We start from the raw sequence: 22,486 nt of genomic DNA on the forward strand, positions 1-22,486 counted from the left end.
TTTGTCCCCACATGTAGTAGCAGGAATGGGTAGTCATCTGTAGGTCTGAAGAGTCCTGATATCCTGTCAGACACATCTTTAATTTTTGCACCTGGAAGGCAGCACATTTCTCTTGAAGTTATATCCGGTCTGCAGATAGCGGCCTCTGTTCCTCTCAACAGGGAATCCCCCATGACCACCACTCTCCGTTTCTTCACAACATTTTTCTTTCTCCATCCAGGAGGACTCTGAAGGCGTACAAGGTTGCTGTTTGTTGGCAAAGTCTTATCCTGATGTATTTCTTCATCATTTTCCTGCGTGAGAGCCTGGTACTGGTTTCTGAGCAGTATGGGTGCTGACTGCCTCCTGATCCTCCTGCTTCTCTGGGTCACATGTCTCCATTCCTCTGTTTCTTCAGGTGCACTTCGAATTTCTTCTCTTTCTGTAACATGAAGAGATAATTCTGCTCTGTCCAAGAACTCTTCACCTTCCTTAATGATCTTCAACGTAGCCAACCTCTCTTCGAGATTTTGCAACTTTTCCTCCAACAGGGACACAAGCTTGCATTTGTGGCATGTGAAGTTTGGCTTTTCCACTGGTAAGTCTGTGAACATGTAGCAAGAAATGCAGCTCACCAAATGGCTCCTGGCCTCTTCCATCTTGAGATTTCTTAAAAACGATGAAATATGAGCCAAAATTCTCTTACCCTGGTTTTCCGATTTCCTCTTTTCAGCTGCAACGGCCAAAACCCAGTGATCGTTGAGCTCGCGGAGACTCTTCACTTATCCCAGAAGGCATTGGGAATATGCAAATGATCTCCTCAAGACTCTTCCCCTGGTGCATTGTTTGGTGTGAAGGGACCCTTAACCTGCCCAGCTAAATAATATAGAAAAAAAATCCGGTAATGCTGCACCCCCCTTAGGTCTCTGCAGGGCAGATAACTTGAGTTCGGGCCTAGTTCCCACCCCCATATAAAAGATGTAGTTTGGGAATTTCCACACGATCTGCTACACCTATACCCTTGATATCGGGAGAGGACGTTATGCATATTGCCAACGCCTCGATCGCAAGAGCAAAGAGGGCCGGGGAAAGGAGGCACCCCTGACGTGTTCCACTGTATAATGAAAAGGATTCAGATATAGAATTATTTACAATTATGCGAGCTTTGGGTTTCATATAAAGCATGCCAATTCACTTTAAAAATGTATCACCAAAACCATATCTCTGTAGACATGCAGACAGGAAAGGCCACTCAAGAAAGTCAAAGGCCTTGGCTGCATCCAGCGACACCAATGCCCAATTATTGTCTGGGATCAAAGAACTATATTGGTATTGGACCACCGACTGAACTTGCCTAATGTTAATAGAGGTACTCTTACCAAGCATAAAGCCAATCTGGTCCGGGTATATGAGATCCAGTATGATAGAGTTCAATCTGGTGGCTAGGATCTTATTTATAGCAGATTGGTACCGACTAGTTTATTAAAACTTAACTTTTAATCAACCTTTAAAAAACAACATAATATCAACAAAAAGTGCCATACAAAAGTGCTCGTGCTAAAGAAACCCTCAGAAAAAAAAGTGTATAGGATCTCCTTTTAAATTACTGACCACATGCCTCCTTTCTAGTGTATGAAATAGATATTGTACTTATCTCAGATATCTCCTTGGGAGATACACAGAGGGAATCGAGCTACCCAGCGATCCTTGATTTGCTGACATGTGGAGCCCCCTCGCTGTGAGCAGTATTCGGGTATCACTATGAAAAACAACGATATCTGAGATAAGTACAATATCTATTTCATACACTAGAAAGGAGGTATGTGGTCAGTAATTTAAAAGGAGATCCTATACACTTTTTCTGAGGGTGTTCGATATGTGTACAGTGGCTCACTCATTGGTTTTTTAATGTTCTTTATGGACATATATAGAGCCTAGGGAACAGCCTTACCCTAAAAGGACAATTTCTATGTGGAGCTATAGGCTGTCTTTGTGATATCTGGGTTTAGGGACTGAGGCCTTATACGCATGCTACACTCAGTTGTGGCTGCTGTAATTAAGGTACAAAATGATATAACGATTGCCCTATTGTCCTGTATGGGCTATTTCAGGCGGCATTGAACAATTTGTTATTTTTACACACTTTAGCACGAGCACTTTTGTATGGCACTTTTTGTTGATATTATGTTGTTTTTTAAAGGTTGATTAAAAGTTAAGTTTTAATAAACTAGTCCTTACCAATCTGCTATAAATAACACATCTCGCCATTGGTAGAAATACCCCTGCTATTTTTTTTTTTTTTTTTGGCTAGGATCTTAGTAAAGATTTTATAGTCTACATTTATTACCGATATAGGGCGGTAAGATCCACATTCCAGAGGGTCCTTCCCCTCTTTCCTGAGTACAGTAATATTTGCCTCATAAAAGGGTTCGGGCAGAGATCCTCTCCCTCAAATTCCCCAAAACACCCTTAAAAGGAATGGGTGCCAATATGTCCCGATATTTCCTGCATAGTTCAGTGGGGAACCAGTCTGGCCCAGGAGCCTTCCCGGAAGCCATGTCTGCCACGGCATCTTCTCTCTTCTAGAGTAAACTCAGCGTCCATAAAGGCCCGCTGGGCAGGACTGAATGTGGGAAATGTTATATCTGACAAAATCTAGACATTCCAAAATATCAAAATCACTCTTAGATTTATGTAACAGCTTATAGTAATCGTAAAAATAATGAAGTATTTCTGCAATCGAAGACGGCACCGAACTATCCACTCTGCGGATCTGAAGTATAGTATTAGATGTATTATGTTGGCGCACCAGGAAGGCCAAAAACTTAGTATCTGTGTATTGGGTATATAACCTTTGAGAAGCTAGCCACTCAATTTTAGTTCCGTTAGTTTGATTAGATATGCATGCAGCTTCCAAATCTTTCAATCGTCGCTCCATCTCATCATCCTCCCTTGAAGTTACCCTTTTGATATAAGAAATTGTAGATGATAAACATCCTCTTAAATATGCTTTAAGGGTATCCCAAAATAAACTAACATTCTGAGGTTCTGGGTGGGACGAAATTAATTTAACTGATCGATCGTTCTATCATTAGGTCCTATTAACTTCAACCAAAAAGGGTTCAACTTCCAGACTATTATTCAGTTGCCCATATTTAAGTTTTACAACCGGACTATGATCCGAGACCCGTCTAGTACCATCTCTAAATATAAAACTGAAGGTTGTGTGTGTTGTGCGTGCGTGTTATGCGCGCGCGTGCGTGCGTGTGTGTGTCAAACCAATCACGAAGCACCTTTCATTTCACCAAAGCTGTTCAAAAGAAGCTGAGCTGTGATTGGTTACTATGAGCAACAGTTTTCCTTGCAACCAATCACTAAGTATATCTCATTTCACCAGAGCTGGTTAAAAGAAGCTGAGCTGTCATTGGTTGCTATGAGCAAGTTTTCCCACTTGACAACACCTCAGCAGACACTAACATGGTGGGAGAAATCTAGCATCCCCAGGAACATAAGCTCCCAGCCATTGTGTGACCCCCAGAACAGAGCAGAAAGCACATGACAAGTGAACCACCCCCTCCCATTCCCATCACACATCCTCCATCCCATAGGCACATCTTCCCTCTTAAAGGGATCTCCGGTAAGGAAGTCAGGGCAAATCCATCCAGCGCTTTGGTTTTGACCCCAGGCCTCTCTTAAAGGGATCCCCAGTATGGAAGTTAGGACCGTTCCACTCAACGCTCTGATTCTGACCCCAGGCTGATGGGATGATGTGGGATATTAGGGGTCGTAGTCTGGTGGCTCTGGCTGACAGGATGATGTGGGATATTAGGGGTAGTAGTCTGGTGGCTCTGGCTGACAGGATGATGTGGGATATTAGGGGTAGTAGTCTGGTGGCTCTGGCTGACTGGATGATGTGGGATATTAGGGGTAGTAGTCTGGTGGCTCTGGCTGACTGGATGATGTGGGATATTAGGGGTAGTAGTCTGGTGGCTCTGGCTGACGGGATGATGTGGGATATTAGGGGTAGTAGTCTGGTGGCTCTGGCTGACGGGATGATGTGGGATATTAGGGGTAGTAGTCTGGTGGCTCTGGCTGACGGGATGATGTGGGATATTAGAGGTAGTAGTCCGGTGGATCTGGTTGCTGGGATGATGTGGGATATTAGGGGTAGTTGTCCAGTGGCTCTGGCTGATGTGGGATATTAGGGGTAGTAGTCAGGTGGCTCTGGTTTTGGACCGTGAAGAAGGCGGATTAAGTCGCCGAAACGCGTAGTCCCTTTTGCGTTTATTTCTGCCATGCACTCTGGTTCCTGATCCTTGTGGGTCGTCTTTTTAACCTTGCTGAAGAAATAAAGAAAAGCATCATTTTACTCCAACACTGGTTTGCTGAGTTCTTGCTGGATTTCATATTATATATACATACATACATACATACATACATACATACATACATACATACATACACACACACACACACAGGGGTTGGACAAAATAATGGAAACATCAACAAGTTAGTTTAATATGATGTAGGTCCACCTTTTGCAGCGATTACAGCCTCAATTCTCTGAGGTATGGATTCATACAAGGTGTGACTTGTTTCCAAAGGAATTTTAGCCCATTCTTCAGTTAAAACACCCTCCAGTTCTTTTAGCGACGATGGTGGCGGAAATCGACGTCTAAACTTGAAATCGCTAAAATCGACCATAAATGCTCAATAATGTTGAGGTCTGGGGATAGTGGGGGCCAGATGAGATGCTCAACTTTATTAGAATGTTCCTCGTGCCATGCTTTAATGATTCTAGCTGTATGAATTGGTGCATTATCATCCTGAAAGATGGCGTTCCCCTCCGGGAACAGTGCTTGAACCATAGGATGCACTTGGTTGCCCAAAATGCCTAAATCTCGGCTGTTAATTCTTCCATGAAGGGATATCATTGTCCTTGCAGATCTCCATGAAATAGCACCCCAGATCATCACAGAACCTCCATCATGTTTTACGGTTGGGAGAAGTCAGTCTGGATAGAATGCTTCTTTCGGCAATCTCCAAACGTACACTCGGCCGGAGGTTGGAAATAGGGTAAACGATGATTCGTCTGAGAATATCACATGTTTACACTGCTCGAGGGACCAATTCTGGAGGTTTCTACACCACTCTAAACGCTTGGAAACATTTGTCATTGAGAGCAGCGGTTTTCTAACTGCAGCTCTTCCGTGGAATCCAGATTTGTGCAGCTCCCGACGAAGTTTTCGTGGAAACTGGGTTCTGTAGGTGTTCATTGAGCTCAGACGTGATTTTCGGAGCTGTGGTCTTGCGATCCTCTCTCACAATTCGCTTTAGAGACCGACGGTCTCTCTCAGTCAACTTCGACTTTCGGCCGGACCTGTGCTTTGCTGCGGACGTTTTTCCTTCTCTTTCAAATGCAGTCATTACTTTGGAGACAGTACCTCTTGACACGCCAAGCATTCGGGCTCTTTGTTACACTAGCACCTGCCATACAAGCACCAACAATTTGGCCTCTTTGAAAATCCGAGAGGTCTGCCATTGGTATCAGGTTCTCATCAATGTTCTTACAATTCTGCAAAACAAACAGTTAATTTAATTTCACATAACACAAATAATCAACTACAAAACATTACCATATGTCACGGTTTGCATGTTTACAACATGTTCGAAGATTATGATGCCAAAACGTTAGGTGGTACCATTATTTTGAATATTAATATACACACACAGATGTGGCCAAAAGTATTGACACCCCTGCAATTCTGTCAGATAATACTCAGTTTCTTCCTGAAAATGATTGCAAACACATTCTTTGGTATTATCTTCATTTAATTTGTCTTAAATGAAAAAACACAAAAGGAGAATGAAGCAAAAAGCAAAACATTGATCATTTCACACAAAACTTCAAAAATGGGCCAGACAAAAGTATTGGCACCCTCAGCCTAATACTTGGTTGCACAACCTTTAGCCAAAATAACTGCGACCAACCACTTCCGGTAACCATCAATGAGTTTCTTACAATGCTCTGCTGGAATTTTAGACCATTCTTCTTTGGCAAACTGCTCCAGGTCCCTGTTATTTGAAGGGTGCCTTCTCCAAACTGCCATTTTTAGATCTCTCCACAGGTGTTCTATGGGATTCAGGTCTGGACTCATTGCTGGCCACCTTAGAAGTCTCCAGTGCTTTCTCTCAAACCATTTTCTAGTGCTTTTTGAAGTGTGTTTTGGGTCATTGTCCTGCTGGAAGACCCGTGACCTCTGAGCGAGACCCAGCTTTCTCACACTGGGCCCTACATTATGCTGCAAAATTTGTTGGTAGTCTTCAGACTTCATTATGCCATGCACACGGTCAAGCAGTCCAGTGCCAGAGGCAGCAAAGCAACCCCAAAACATCAGGGAACCTCCGCCATGTTTGACTGTAGGGATCGTGTTTTTTTTCTTTGAATGCCTCTTTTTCTCCTGTAAACTAAAGCTCTACTTTTGTCTCATCTGACCAGAGAACATTCTTCCAAAACGTTTTAGGCTGTTTCAGGTAAGTTTTGGCAAACTCCAGCCTGGCTTTTTTATGTCTCGGGGTAAGAAGTGGGATCTTCCTAGGTCTCCTACCATACAGTCCCTTTTTATTCAGATGCCGACCAATAGTACGGGTTGACACTGTTGTACCCTCGGACTGCAGGGCAGCTTGAACTTGTTTGGATGTTAGTCAAGGTTCTTTATCCAACATCCGCACAATCTTGCATTGAAATCTCTTGTCAATGTTTCTTTTCCGTCCACATCTAGGGAGGTTAGCCACAGTGCCATGGGCTTTAAACTTCTTGATGACACTGGGCACGGTAGACACAGGAACATTCAGGTCTTTGGAGATGGACTTGTAGCCTTGAGATTGCTCATGCTTCCTCACAATTTGGTTTCTCAAGTCCTCAGAAAGTTCTTTGGTCTTCTTTCTTTTCTCCATGCTCAATGTGGTACACACAAGGACACAGGACAGAGGTTGAGTCAACTTTAATCCATGTCAACTGGCTGCAAGTGTGATTTAGTTATTGCCAACACCTGTTAGGTGCCACAGGTAAGTTACAGGTGCTGTTAATTACACAAATTAGAGAAGCATCACATGATTTTTCAAACAGTGCCAATACTTTTTCCACCCTCTTTTTTATGTTTGGTGTGGAATTATAACCAATTTGGCTTTAGGACAATTCTTTTTGTGTTTTTTCATTTAAGACAAATTAAATGAAGATAATAATACGAAATAATTTGTGTTTGCAATCATTTTCAGGAAGAAACTGAGTATTATCTGACAGAATTGCAGGGGTGTCAATACTTTTGGCCACAAGTGTGTGTGTGTGTGTATATATTTTTTTTTATTTTCATTAGAATTTGTTATAACTGACCGTAGTTACTATGCCCAGGCAGCGCCGGGCTCTTCAGCTAGTGTTCTATATTATCCACCCACATCGCTAGACCACTAGACCCAAATATGTAATCTATGCGCAACAGAGAGCGGCTGGTAGATGAATGACAAGTATATTCCTTCACCTCAGGGTGACACACCTCCGCAGATCCAACCATCCACTGCCTAAGGCCAGCTGGGATGGAACCAAAGAAGGGGTCTCCCCAGACATCCCATCACCCAGTTGCTCCCATGCAAAGGACATTTGCGTTCGGATAATTTAAGGCGAAACTCATCGACATCTGTAAGATTGACGTATTAGCCAGGGGCGGGTCATAAACACATGACGTATTTTCTTGAGTTTATCAGCGCATATACAAAAACAAAGTGACCCTCAGGATCTCTCCGAGCCTCCCACCTGACGTCTATGTATCAATGAAACCCCCCTCGAGTAGCTAGTATAGAACACATTGATAAACCATTGTACCCAAGGTTTCTGCACGCACCAGGCTGTATCCCTGGCTAGGCGTTTATCCACCAAAGCCACAATGTGAGGATGACAGCGCCTGATGTGCAAAAAACCTTTATCTTCTTTCGGAGGGATTTGACAAAGCTGCCAACCATCCCGATTCTCGCGGGACAGTCCCATTTTTGACACCCCCCACCCGCATCCCGCCCGGGACGCTATTTTTCCCCGCATTGCACTTAGCCGCCACACCCCCCCCATGCACCAACCCTATGATCCTCGCCCTCCCAGATAGACTCACCGCAGTCTGCAATGATGTGGCAGGACCTGTGAGAGGGGAGGAGTCAGGGGTCACATGATCAGGGTCCTCGTGTCTGCACTCTGCGAGTCTGCAGGACTCTTGCTGTGCTGGTTGTCATGGTGTTGGATGAGGTAAAAAGTTTGTGTGGGGTCAGGAGGGGTTTACAGTGTGGATGTAGCGGAGCCGCGCGTGTACGAGGCGTGCGGAGCCGCGCGTGTACATGGAGTTGAGCCATATGTGTACGGGATGTACGGAGTGGAGCCAAGTGTGTACGAGGCATACAAAGCGGGCTTTTCTCACGGACACAGGAGTACACAGCGGAGCCCTGAGGAGCACTTTAAAACTCGCACATGACAGTTCACCGGAAGTGATGTGCTGGAAGCTGACGGGAAATGAGGTAATTTCATGAGGCGATTGTGACGGAACCAGGAATGCTTCAGATCCATCACCATGTCCTCCTCCGACAGCGGGGACAGCAGGATCGCCTTGAAATAGGGGATGCCGGCCATGTGAGCGGATCATGATATGTCCTGCACCGGGAGGCTCAGGTGGGCATTACAATGGGAGCCAGGCTGCTATAGCATCTTTATAGAATATTTCTTTCTCATTCTCTGTTCTGTCTTTCCCTCTCTTTCTTTCTCTCTGTAATCTCTCTTGTTTTCTCTCTGTTTCTCCCTCTCTGTTCTCTCTCTAATCTTTCTTTCTCCGCTGTCTGTTCTTGCTTTCCCCTCTTTCTCGAATCTTTCTTTTTTTCTCTGTTATTTCTTTCCCCTCTTTCTTACTCTGTTCTTTCTTTCTCTCTCTGTTGTCTTTCCCACTCTGTTCTCTCTCTAATCTTTTTTTCCTGTTCTTTCTTTCCCTCTCTCTAATCTTTTTTCTATTCTTCCTCTGTTCTCTTTCCCCTCTTTGTTTTCTCTCTGTTCTTTCCCCTCTTTCATTCTGTTCTCTCTTTCTCTGTCCTCTTGCCTTTCGTCCTCTCTGTTCTCTCTCTCTCTCCTTTCTGTTTTCTCTTTTCCTCAGTACCTGTCAGTGTGCCCACAGTACCAGCCACTGTGCCTTCAGTACCAGTCAGTGTGATCAGCAGTGCTAAATGGGTGTGGTTGGGCGTGGACATGAGTGACTGGGTGTAGTCAGGGGCATGACCTACAATTTGCCGCATCCTTTGTCCCTCTTCCCCTTCTTCAAAAGCTGGGAGGTATGGGATTTGAGACCCCCTCACATTCCAGGTCATACATATTTCAGACCCCATACTTTCTCATCTGAATATGATATACTCTCACTCAAGTAAAATTTAGAAACATCACATAGAAAACACTGTTGGCGGCGGCTTCTACATAAACCATAACAAATAAAACCAATGTAAAAGAAAGAACAGAGCAAAAACCAAACAGTATAGGAGCAAAGTCCTGTGCTCCTATCATAGATTGGACAAGGGGATACCCTCACTGAACACAGCGTCTGGTATTGTTGTTAAACTGGACACCTGTAAAAAGACCTCCAATCATGCCATTGCTAGAAGAGTTCTGATTGACAGCAAGCATTTTAGGATGTCCTCTCATAAGACCCCTTATGGGACCATAGCCATTCAGTTGCTTCCGCTGGATCCGTAAAGAATATGGAGGAACCTTCATGGACAATTCAGTTGAGCTGGCTAAATCATTGAATGTAGAACATTCTTTTCCCCAAGTTGCTTCTTAATTTCCATGAATTGTGCCCGCTGCTTCTGGAGTTCCATAGAGAAATCCGGAAAAATCGGAATCGTAGCATTACTAAACTTAGAGCTTTTTGCCGTGCCAAACGTAGAATAGCATCCCTGTCTTTACAATAGAGGAGGCGCGCTAGGAAAGGTCTGGGTGGAGCACCCGGAGGAAGAGGTTTTGTAGGGACCCTTTTAGCCCTTTCCACAGAGAATGTAGGGGAGAATTCATCCCCCAGAGAAACTTTAAGCCAGCCTTCTAGAAATTGCTCAGGTTGCACCTTCTGAACGCTCCGGCTGACCAACGATTCGGATATTGTTCTGGCGTAGTCTATTTTCTAGATCGTCCGCTTTATGTTTCCAGGCGTTTATGGAGCCAGCCACTTTTGTCAACTTAGCCTCCATAGGTGCAATAGTATCTTCTATATGGGACACACTTGTTTCAACCTCTGTAATATGCCCCCTCATGGCCTACATGTCATGCCAAAGATGCCCCACCTCAGTGTGCACTATTTTTCCAGTCAGGGACGTTCTGGTTAAAGATATGGCCTGCATTAACTGTTCGGTCGCCTGTCTATGAGTCAATTCTTCCTGCTCACTCCCCTCCTCACTGTCAGAGGCACGGTTTTTGCGCTGATCCGCAATCTTAGCCTGTGAGGAATTATGTCTGAGGTACCGTGCAGATGGATCAGTTCTGGCAAACTCCTTTAATTTGTCGGCTACTCTTGATCCCCTTGAACGATTCATGGCTTACAACAATGTGGTGCAGCAGGATGACTGAGCTTATATTTATGGGGATTTCTCACTCCCAGTAACAAACAGCATGGCTATTGTACGATATAAATGTCCTGAAACAACTCTCGGCAGACAGAGTGTATATAGCTTTTGATAATGTGATAGGCTCCGGGCTGTAACTGAGATCCTGCAGCAAAGAAGATCTGCAGCGCCTGCAGAGACAGCAACAAGGGCACCGATGTATTATTAGTGAGGGAGTGCGGGGCCCATCTCTCAGAGGACACACTGCACATCCCTCTTAGGTATCTCCCCAGAGTGTATTCTCACCGCCCAAATGGCCCTCCGAGGATGAGATGCAGCGTCGCTTCTCCTCCTGTCAGAGCGCACCTCAGATCATAGCAGTCGCCTCACACAGGCCCCGCTGTTTGCCCGGGTTTCTTCAGCACCCAGCATACCGGAGCCCTGCAGTAATTGACACCTCTCCATTACTAACCTCGGGGCTTTATGTCACCTGACAATACAAAGGTGATATCAACTCCACAAATATGAACACCACTTGCCACCACTACAGAGAGAAGAGGCAGCTAAATGCCAGAATTGGTACTTCTTAGAGATGCACCTTTTCTGGGGCGGCTCAGAGCTGAGGTTTTTAGCCCAGAGGGGAGGGGGGCAGGATCCATGGCCCCTTCCTAGCCTATTAATATCAGCCCACAGCTGTCTGCATAGCCTTTGCTGGTTATTAATTATAGGGCCACCCACATTTTTTTTTTTTTTTTTTTTTTTTTGGGGGGGGGGGGGGGGTGTCCCCCCACTTTAATAGCCAGTAAAGGCTAAGTGAACTGTTGCGAGCTGATAGTAATAGCCTGGGAAGCTCCATGGGCAATATCGCTTCCCAGGCTATACATCTGGCCCGAGCCGTTGGCTTTCCCTCTTCTGGTTCCGAAAATTGTGCGGGAGCCCACGCCATTTTTACATACATTTATAGTAATTTGCACACACTGTACTAACTGTATTTGTCACAGACATCTATATATCTACCTATTCTATTTGCATTTACTGTATGTAGTCCATTTCTATCCTGTCGCTCCTGCAGTGATATTATACTGAATGGCAAATCAATTGACAGCTTTTCTTCTATGTAATATATACAGTACATACTATGTAAAAATATATATTATAATAAATATATATATATTCGTTCACTGACATATCTATGTATTCTATGTGTACGGCACATGAATTGCCAGCTTTTTTCAAAGGACACCAGTGTAGGAAAAAAAAAATAAAATAAATAGGACAGCACTCGCATGGTCCGTGTGCTGTGCGATTTTTTTCCCGCACCCATAGGCTTGCGTTGGTAAGTTTCGGTGATAATCACAGCATGCTGGTGACCTTACAAGCACGCTGAATACGCCCGAGAATATAAACACTGATGTGAGCTGCCCCATAGATTAACACTGGTCTGAATGTTATGCGATGTTTTCTCGCATAGCACTCGTCCGTATTCTAGGGTAGTGCAACTCCGGCTTTAAGCTGCATCCTGCCAGCATTACATGTGCTAGAACATACCTTTCATTTTCCAGCCATACATTATTCCAGCCATTGATCAGTGGCTCGCATGCCCTGAACTGGGTGGGTGATTGAAAAAGCACCACCATTATGGTTGCAGCTGGTTTCCAAATTGCCTCTGAATTATATATAATATTGTACTGTGGGAAATTTAGCTTTTAAGAAATTATCCAGTAGTTTACCTTTAAATTGCATTTTTTTTTGTTTTGTACAGAAAACTCTTTGGCAGTCTCATTATATTTCACTGGAATTCCTGCCTGTGACAACACCTTAGTAGAAAATAAAGGATCCATCATAGACAACAGGTCAGGTCACAGCTCACCTCCTCTGTCTCGCTTCCCAATAAGGTTCGCCCAGATTAGAGCATGCTCAGTTTGTACTTCTACACAAACAAATTGACATTCCAAGCAATAGGATCTTTGTGCCAGTCTATGTGAAGAACAGAAGGCAGGAGTCGGTTTAATACACCAATACCTAGCGGCCAGTGCAAATGTAAATTTTGGTCTGGAGAAATTGATCTAAAAAGAAAAAAAAAAAAAAAAAAAAATAATCTTTTCATAAGTAAATATAACTGAAGATAAAATCCCAGTTTTAACAAGGGCCATTTTCTAATGGCGCATTCCCTTTAAGGGCGACAATCAGACGACTTTCAGTTGCAGATCTGGGAAAACGTGTAACATCCTGGTTTATTCTTATTTGTAGAGTTTACAAAGAAACGGCTAAATGCTGAATTCTTCCAGTATTAACTGAAACAGGAAAACCACCCACGTAAGCACACGCGAGGCTGCACCAAACACTTGTGTTTGCATAACGGAGAGGAAATTTAGCAACGAAAGATCTACAAAAGATTCATAAGACTTAACACCGCTACCTGCGCCTTCATTCTAGAAACATCTCACATGCATCATGATATTTGTCACTTGAAGCAGAATTTTTCATTTTATCTCCTACTCAAAATGGAAAACCGTAAAGATATCATTTTTCCAAAATCAGAGTAAAAACGCACAGTATTGTTTTCTTATTCCCTTCAATATGGTAAGACTGGTGCACAAACCAGTCTACAATGTATAGGAGTTGTCCTGACTGTCTATAACTTGCCATTAACTCCATCAGCATTCTGACAGCATTATAGGTGCTGGACTATTCCCTCATTTACCAGCATGCAGTGCCTCTGCCAGTGTATAAAACTGAACTCAAAATAAAAGACTAATCTACAGCCAATAATTTTCTAAAAGTACTCTCATTGGTCGTGGGGGGCGCAGGCAATTTCAGAAAAAGCAAGTTGGTCAAACGTAAATGTATTTCATGAGATGATGAACACAGGTATTTATAATATTTCAAATGGTGTATCACTTTGGCGTGTGGGCGAAGTAATCTGCGAAAAAGCAGTGCATGTGTTTGCATATGTGACTCACCTGCAGTGAAGTGTGCAATCCTCCAATGTGCCTGAAATAGGCTGGGCAAGCTGGAAAGACCCCAACGCAAATGTCTGGAATGTTTGTGAGGTCTGTAAGCAGCTTTGTGGTAGTGTACTTTAGGATAATGTGCTGCCACCTGAAGGTAATTTGACCTTTCAAATGGTGTATCATTTGTTTGTGTGGGTGGAGTATGAATGGAGCAAGTGTGCAATTTAATAGGCAGTGCATGCTTACAAATGTGTTTGCATATGTGCCTCACCTGCAGTAAAGTGTGCAATCCTCCAATTTGGCTAAAATAGGCTGGCCAAGCAGTTCGGCAAGCTGGAAAGCCCCCCCAAGGAAAATGTTTAAACAGACAGTAATCTCCAGCGATCTCAGACAAGAAGGTAGTTATAAAAAATATTCCTTTATTTCTTTTCGTTAAAAGAACATGTTACAGGTAATGGATACCCCAGTGGATGGTAAAAAATCCAACGCGTTTCAACTCAAAAGTCTTAATAATGGTTAAGACTCTTGAGTTGAAACGCGTTGGATTTTTTACCATCCACTGGGGTATCCACTACCTGTAACATGTTCTTTTAATGAAAAGTAGTAAAGGAATATTTTTTATAACTACCTTCCTGCCTGAGATTACTGTGTTTGGACTTGTATCCGCCAGGCCAGGGCGGCGCCGTGCGACGGTGTGGTTCCTGCTATCCGGAGGACGCTAAGGGGTGAGCTGAGACATTTTTTTCATAAGGAAAATGTTTGTGTTTGTTATGTCTGTAAGCAGCTTTGTGGTAGTGTGCTTTGTGGTAGTGTGGTGCCACCTGGAGGTCATTTTTTCCTTACTGCAGGGTTATGAAAATTAAATGTTTAAACTGTATTTGGTGATCAAATTGTGGATGTGTGGTTTGTTTGGCTATTTTCTTGCTGAAGGGGGCAAGTTTATCTTTCAAATGGTGTATCATTTGTGTGTGGGTGCAGTATGAACGGAGATACAAAGTAATCACCGAAAAACAGCGTTTAGAAATAGAATAGATTCTAGGTGCTGGACTATTAACTTGGCAATGCATGCTGAGAAGGGAATAGTCCAGCAGCTATAATACTGGCAGAACGCTGATTGTAAGTAGCCATTAACCATCAGTATTATAGGTGCTGAACTATTGCTTCACTTTCCAGCATGCAACTGTGCCAGTTTATAAAAACAAAAAAAAGAGGCTCTACAGCCAATAATTTTCTGAAATCCCCTCTAATATACAGCCAAGATACATATCCCATCTATATCTTTATATATAAAAACTGTATGTGTGTATGTCCAACCAATCATGAAGCATCTTTCATTTCACCAGAGATGTTTAAAAGAAGCTGAGCTGTGATTGGTTGCTATGAGCAACCGTTTCCTCACTCGACAACACCTCAGCAAACAGTGACCGGGTGGGAGAAATCTAGCTTCCCCGGGAACATAAGCTCCCAGCCATTGTCTGCCCCCCAGAAAGGAGCAAAGAGCACATGACAAAATGAATCACCCCCTCCCGTGCCCATATCCCCATCACACACCCTCCATCCCATAGGTACAGCTTCCCTCTTAAAGGGATCATTGGTATGGAAGTGAGGGCAAATCCATCCAGCGCTGTGGTTCTGACCCCAGGCCCCTCTTAAAGGGATCCCCGGTATGGAAGTCAGGTCAATTGCCTTCAAATGCTCTGATTCTGACCCCAGGATTCTATTAAAGGGATCATTGGTATGGAAGTTAGGGCAATTCCACTCAGCGCTCTGATTCTGACTCCAGGCCTCTCTTAAAGTGATCTCCGGTATGGAAATTAGGGTAAATCCCTCAGCGCTCTGGTTCTGACCCCAGGCTGACGAGATGATGTGGGATATTTGGGGTAGTCATCCAATGGCTTTGGCTGACGGGGAGATGTGGGATATTAGGGGGTAGTAGTCCGGTAACTCTGGCTGATGTGGGATATTATAGTGAATGTGGCTATGCGGAGTGGGCGGGGCTCCACACACACACACATTATATATATATATATATATATATACATATACACACACACACATACATACATATACACACACACACACACACACACACACACACACATACATACACACTATAAATTTGTCATAATTGACCGTAGTTAGTTACTATGCCCAGGCAGCGCCGGGCTCTACAGCTAGTATAAATACTAGACGTCAACTTTGACACATAAGGTTTTTAATATTAGACAGTGTAGGACAGCCCCGACCACAGAGTCACCTTGTCAATGGTGGGACGGCTTTTATGCTATGCTTGATCAAATACAGTATTACTAAGAACTCTGTATGACTTAAATGCACTTTTGCTTTTTACTTATTTAATTACAGCAGGGTTTTTTCATTTTGTCTTTTCTAGGTTTTGTATGCTTTTTGGCCATGTGAACATGCATTTATATGCTGCATGTGTACTAACTCAAACCAAGCTCAATTTGTGTTTTTTTTCATAAATATATAAGAGAAGATTTTAAAAAATGTATTGTCTGTAGAGCTTCTTTTTAGAAGCTTTATTTTTTCATTTTATGTAGAGGTAATTCATGGTGGAAAGTGAACAAATAGTCCAGCACCTATAATGCTGATTTATATATGTGTATTAGAGTATTTTCAGAAAGTTATTGGCTTTAACGCATTTTTTTTTTTTTTTTTTTTTTTTTTACATTAATTTTTATACACTGCCAGAGGCAATGCATACTTCGAAATTAGGGAATAATCCAGCACCTATAATGCTGTTAGGAGTGCTGATAGAGTTGATGGCAAGTTATAAACTGAATATCACTCTCCAATTCCAATATCTGCAGCAGGGGTGGACATACCATTGCTGAAAAGGGGCCCAAAATGGTGCCCCTGAGGGTCCAGTCGCCACAGAGGTACTGCACCTCAATCAGAGGTGTGGTACCCCACAACCAGGTAAGGTGAGTGCAACCGACCAGATTCCAACACCCACATCCCACTCACACCAGTAGTGTAGCAGAGCACCCTTTATGGCTCCCTGCTTGGAACACAAAGAGTGCTGGGAGGTGGGCGGAGCTTAGTTTAGGAGGGAGAATCTAGGCTGATGTTAGGTTGAGTCCCCTCAGAGGGAGGGATGGTGAAGGACGTGTCGGAGCAGCTCCTGACTTGAACGAGCAGTTGCCAGACAGATTGGAATAAAAACAGCAGATTCTTCATAGGAAAGATTGGTTCTTCCAGAGACACGGTTGGAAAGTTATCCCGTGGGTCTCGTTCCACGCTGACCGCCGTCAGGTGGAGGAAGGAACCGGACTGGTCGCAAAGGGAACAGCCCTTAGCCTAGATCCCATTCCTTTGGGTGCCACTAGCAAGCCGATAACTTTGGTTACTTTATGGACCATCGCCCCTTCCACAGTTAGTCCAACTGGAAAGACGGCTATATAGAATCACAAACGGTGAGACGTTGTCTGAACAGGATTCGCAGCTGCCGGCCCAGAACGATAACCGTGAAGTGCTGGAGTGGAAGTAAGGCGGGAAAAGCAGCATATTGTTTGGAGACAGCCAGGAAAGGCACACACTGACTGGGAAAGCTGGAAAGGTGCATTTCATCTTATCTAGAAGTTGGCTGGACTGCTCACCTGGAGGACACAGCACGGAAGCGGACATCTGTGTGTACAGCAGAACCGTGAGTAAAGCCCATTGAACTACATGCCACTGTGTCCTCTGCATTCTTTCTGCGCCACCTCCTCATCTACCAACTCATTTCTACCGCCCTGGGACTATAGCGCTACCTGTGGAGAGCTTAACATCATTGCTGCACCACCTCATCTGCCCCAGAGAAGCGACACTGCAGCGCTGGTCATTCTGACCAGAAACCACAGGTGGCGTCACGAATCACGACATAAACTTTATCCCCATTCAATTCAAACCCTTTTACATGACCGCCTGAGGCCACGGACCGGGTCACTGCCACTGACATTTCCCATTGAAGTTAATGGACCCGATGCCGAGTATCCCACGGCCTCTGGGGAGCGTCACCGGTATGACCATCCAGAGCAAGAAGCAGCTTCTGTCAGACACAAATGGATGGATTACGTTGAACCCCAAAGACTGTTCTTGCACAGGAGCCCTCTTCGATCTTTCTCCCTCTGATCTGGCTGCAGCCAATCAATGCATCTGCCAGTTCATGGGTGCAAGTACTTGTCCAATTCTAATTAATCCCTGGTACAAGTATCAGCTGAGTATGGCAGATCCTACAAACAGCAGACAGTCGGAATGCAGAGAGTCTGGCACCCCATGGATCAGATATTCATGGCCAAAAGCAAAAAATAATTACATCTGCACCTAAAGTAGTTAAAATCAGGAAAGCCTTAAACCCTTCTTCACAGAAATCCATCTACAGCCTCTTCCTGTCAATGTGTTTGTGTAAAATATAAACCATCTATAAAAACAAGTCCAGACCCAATAAAACTATAAACAACCAGAAGACACATATAACGATGATCACACGTGAGGAGCAGAGCCGAAGCAGGACCTCAGTAGGTGGCCACCATAGACGGGCCGTCTCGGCAGACGAGGTTCCTCGGACAGATCTGGAGTGGAGTGATATTTCGAGCGCGGCGAGATGTTCCCCATCTATAAACTTATCTGTTCGGTTTGGAAGTTCACATGTCGTGAAGTCAGTCTGAGGGCATGACGCTGCATGTATTTTAGGAGATAGAGACGTAGCGTAAAGTGCTGACCTAAGCAAGTTCTCCAAGATCTGGTGGAAGCTAGGATTAGGTGGAGATCAACAAGCTGCAGGCAGGGTAGGTGGTCAATGACAGGAGGTCACACCTGAATTATTCCTGCACAATAAGTGCTTTTGTGTCTAACACGTATGTATATAGGGATGATATCCGCACCCAAGTATAAGGGGCAACACCAAAAGTCAAGGGAGGACCTTCCAATTGTATCGTCAGGCATAATAAACAAACATACATATACACACACACACACACACACACACACACACACACACGTGTATACTCTGGCAAAAATTAAGAGACCACTGAAAAATTTATAAATTACTGACATGTCTTCGAATTTCCAAGCACTATATTTTGGATTAAATTTCAGAAAATGAGAAATGGTTAAACAACAAAAAAATGCAGTGCTTGCAGACCTCAAATAATGCTAAGAAAACAAGTTCATAATCATTTAGACACAACAATACTAATGTTTTAACTCAGGAAGAGTTCAGAAATCAGCATTTTGTGGAATAACCATGATTTTTAATCACAGCTTTCATGTGTCTTGGAATGCTTTCCACCAGTCTTTCACACTGCTTTTGGGTGACCTTAGGCCACTCCTGGTACAAAAATTTTAAGCAGTTCTTCTTTGTTTGATGGCTTGTGACGATCCATCTTCCTCTTGATTAAATTCTAGTGGTTTTCAATGGGGTTCAGGTCTGGAGATTGGGCTGCCCATGAGAGGGATTTGATGTGGTGGTCCTTCATCCACACACTGATTGACCTAGCTGTGTGGCATGGCGCATTGTCCTGTTGGAAAAAACAGTCCTCGGAGTTGGGGAACATTGCCTGAGCAGAAGGAATCAACTGTTTTTCCAGGATAACCTTGTATGTGCTTTGATTCATACATCCTTCACAAAGATTAACTTGCCCAATTCCAGCCTTGCTGAAGCATCCCCAGATCACCACAGATCCTCCACCAAATTTCACAGTGAGTCCAACACACTGTGGCTTGTACGCCTCTCCAGGTCTCCCTCTAACCATTAGATGACCAGGTGTTGGGCAAAGCTGAAAATTAGACTCCTCAGAGAAGATTAACTTACGCCAGTCCCCTATGGTCCAATCCTTATGGTCTTTGGCAAACTTCAGTGTGGCTTTCCTTTGCTTCTCATTGATGAAAGGCTTTTTTCTAGCTTTACATGACTTGAGCCCTGCCTCTATAAACCTGTTACAAACTGTTTTTGCCGTGCACTTCACTCCAGCTGCCATTTGCTATTCCTTTTGTATGTCACTTGATGTGATCCTGCTGTTTGAGTGACATTCAAATAAGATGACGGTCATCCCGGTCAGTGGAGTGTCGTTTTCGCTCTCTGCCGGTCTGCAGCGTTGTTGTCCCCAATGTCTTCTGCTTGACCTTGTTGTACCGGACTGTCGTCTTAGAAATTTTTACAGATGGAGGCAACATGACGCTCACTGTATCTCTCTGCTAGTAAAGCCAGAATTGAGCCCTTCTTTTCCTCACTCAAAACTTTTCTTATTAACTCCTTAGGAATGAAAAAATAATAACCATGCCAATTACTTTTGGGATATTCCTAGCACTTGTTTTGTCATTCAGCTTGTCCTATTGCAAGAGGTTTGTGAACACCACAGCAGTGTTTTTTATACTTTCCTTCGCTAAATAAGATTTGGTTCAGGTGATCACCTAATCAGAAGCACATTAAGTACAATGAGGTGTACTCTGGTTAGAATTCAACTAACACTGGAATGGAATGGCTGTCAGACATGTAAAGAAGATGATTTTTATAAAACTGTGCAGTGATGTCAATTTTTGCCAGAGCTGTATGTGTGAATCAGGTTTTGGTGCAAAAAAATGCAGCAAAACCCGATACGTGCGTTTTTATGCCTTTTTCGGCATTTTTTTTTACCACCCATTCAAGTAAATGGGTGAAAAACACTAAAAGGAGTGACAAGCTCCATTGTGCAAGAAAAAAAAAAAAAAAAAGTAAAACAAAAATACTGATGGCAAAAAAACAAAAAAAAACTGAGCATGAGATTTCTGAAACTTCATATGCTTTGCTGGTACTGTAAAACGCAGCTGAAAATTAGTATAAAAAACAAACATTTTATTTATGGAGGAAATAATATGCATGTTTGTCCCAGTAACGAGGATTCATTTTGTGGTGATCTGATGACCAAGTCACGAGAAATCTGGGGTTGAAGACGTATGCAAATTTATCTGCTAGTGCACAGGGGGTGTCTATGCACTTGGGTCTAAGTGCACAGACACACCCCCAGTGCACCTCTAGCCTGATCAGATTATAAGCTAGATTTCTCACAGCTGGCACATTGTATCTCTGCAAGAACAAAAAAAAAAAAAAAAAAAAAAAGATTTTTTTTTTTTTTTTTTTTTTTTTTTTTTTACACTGGGGCACAAACTCCTATACAGACTTAAAACATGCACTTCAAGTTAGTAAACCACTATAAAAATGTATAGACGATACATTACCTGACAGATAGCGTGAAGTCACCAGGGTTGCTCTTGCTTGGCCGTGCCAAAAAACTTCCATGCACCCCATGTGTTAGGAGCAGAGTTTCAGCTTCTAATCCATTGATGTTTGGGTGAAACCATCTGGAGGAATATACAAAAAAAAAAAAAAAAAAAAAAAAAAAAAAGTAAAATATGCATTTTTACTGTATAAAACACAAATATGCAACCCCCCAAAAATTATATTTCCATAACAAGAGAATCGAACCGGAAATCAAACAACTGGAGGATGAGATAAATTTGTGCACAATATGCATAATTTTGCAACTTTTTGCACCCACCCCAAACCTTTTGAAAAATTAGGTTCAGAGGGCATCGTTGTCAGGGACAACCGCAACCCAAAAAAATTACTATAATTTAAGCCAGAAACTAACATGAAATAGTGGAATTCTACATCGGCTCAGAGCTGGGGGCAGATTCTAGTTTATAGCACAAAAACGTGCCAAATTTATGACAGGGATAATGTTTCTCCAGGTGGAAAATGACATGCCAAGCCTGACATGCCAAGGTGAGGAGACCCAAGCCGCAATGCTCCTCTGGGAAATATGCAAGTTGTCTCTTCAGAGGAAGAGAACTCTAGCACCACCTCTAGGAAGTAGCAATCCTAAAAGGAAATATCAACCCTGTAACAAGCCTTGCCACATGACTTAGGATAAAGTCAAATAAGAACTACATGATCCGCTGTAGAGAGAAAATGCTGACGTGGTGCATACATTTTGTGACTTACAGAATCTATTGACCAAGTAATTAGTGTCAGCAAAAATGACCATTTTCCATCTGTTCTTGAAGATTTCAGTTTCTACTACTTTCTTTTTGCAGGATGCAGACAAAAAAAGATGTATATAATACATGAGGTATTAGCTGATATTTTGGCCCCCCCAAAAAAAGAAGCTGGAAACCCACAGCAAGGGTCATCATTTTCATGCAGGGTGCATGCCGGGTCCTTCCAGTGGTGGCTGGGTAATGTTTGGCTTGTGGGGGCACATATGGTATCGGCAGCCCGCATGATGTAATAGGGCGTTGGGAATAGGCTGCTATACGAATAGAGATGCATCTCACATAATGGTGAGAATTACTAACCTAAGTTGCCTGGAACAAGTAATTATACTTATCAGCCACAGTCTTCATCTTTTAGCGGTGTCAGTCCAGTTGGTTTTCTGCAGGTTGTGACCTGCCGGATCACACCAGTGTGTCTGCTGGGCAATCCGGAGGTCACAATTCAATGGAAGTCTATGAGAGACAGAATGAGGCTTAAGGCTGTGTGCCCACGTTGCGTTTTGTAAGCGTTTCCGCAGCGTTTGAGCCAGATCAGTCGCTGCAGAAATGCTTAAAAGAAGTATCTCATTCATTTAAATGCATTTTGGCCTTTTTGTGCCAATTGATGCGTTTTTTCCGCATAGGAAACGCTTAGTGGCTAAAAACACAGCATGTTCATTTATTTCCGCATTAGTCTGCGTTTTTAGCTGATTCCTATGAGTCCAGAAGATGCGCGCGGGGGGGAAAAAAATCGCATCAAAAACACGCGGTTTTTGTGCCAAAACGCGCGTTTTCTGGGAAGGAGAAGCATTTTGTATCAGGTTAAAAAACGCTAGCCTTACACTGACTTTGGACAGAACTCCCCCTATTGAAGAAGCTATACGCAAAACGTGCGTCGGGGTCTCTGGCTGCCGCGCGGTGACCACCCA

At 43.4% G+C, this 22,486-nt stretch overlaps 1 protein-coding gene across 1 annotated transcript in view; it reads right to left on the bottom strand.

Moving 5' to 3' along the window:
- Nucleotides 1-22,486, bottom strand: part of LOC141097852 (tyrosine-protein phosphatase non-receptor type 11-like) — a 175,368-nt gene that overhangs the window by 99,958 nt on the left and 52,924 nt on the right. Inside the window, exon 2 of the mRNA XM_073585328.1 lies at nt 20,763-20,885. Within this exon, the coding sequence (XP_073441429.1) occupies nt 20,763-20,885 (123 nt within the window). The remainder of the gene's footprint in view (nt 1-20,762; nt 20,886-22,486) is intronic.

Source organism: Dendrobates tinctorius, unplaced genomic scaffold (genome assembly GCF_039654945.1).
Source record: "Dendrobates tinctorius isolate UK_male_01 unplaced genomic scaffold, ASM3965494v1 ptg000086l, whole genome shotgun sequence".
Classification (NCBI taxonomy): domain Eukaryota; kingdom Metazoa; phylum Chordata; class Amphibia; order Anura; family Dendrobatidae; genus Dendrobates; species Dendrobates tinctorius.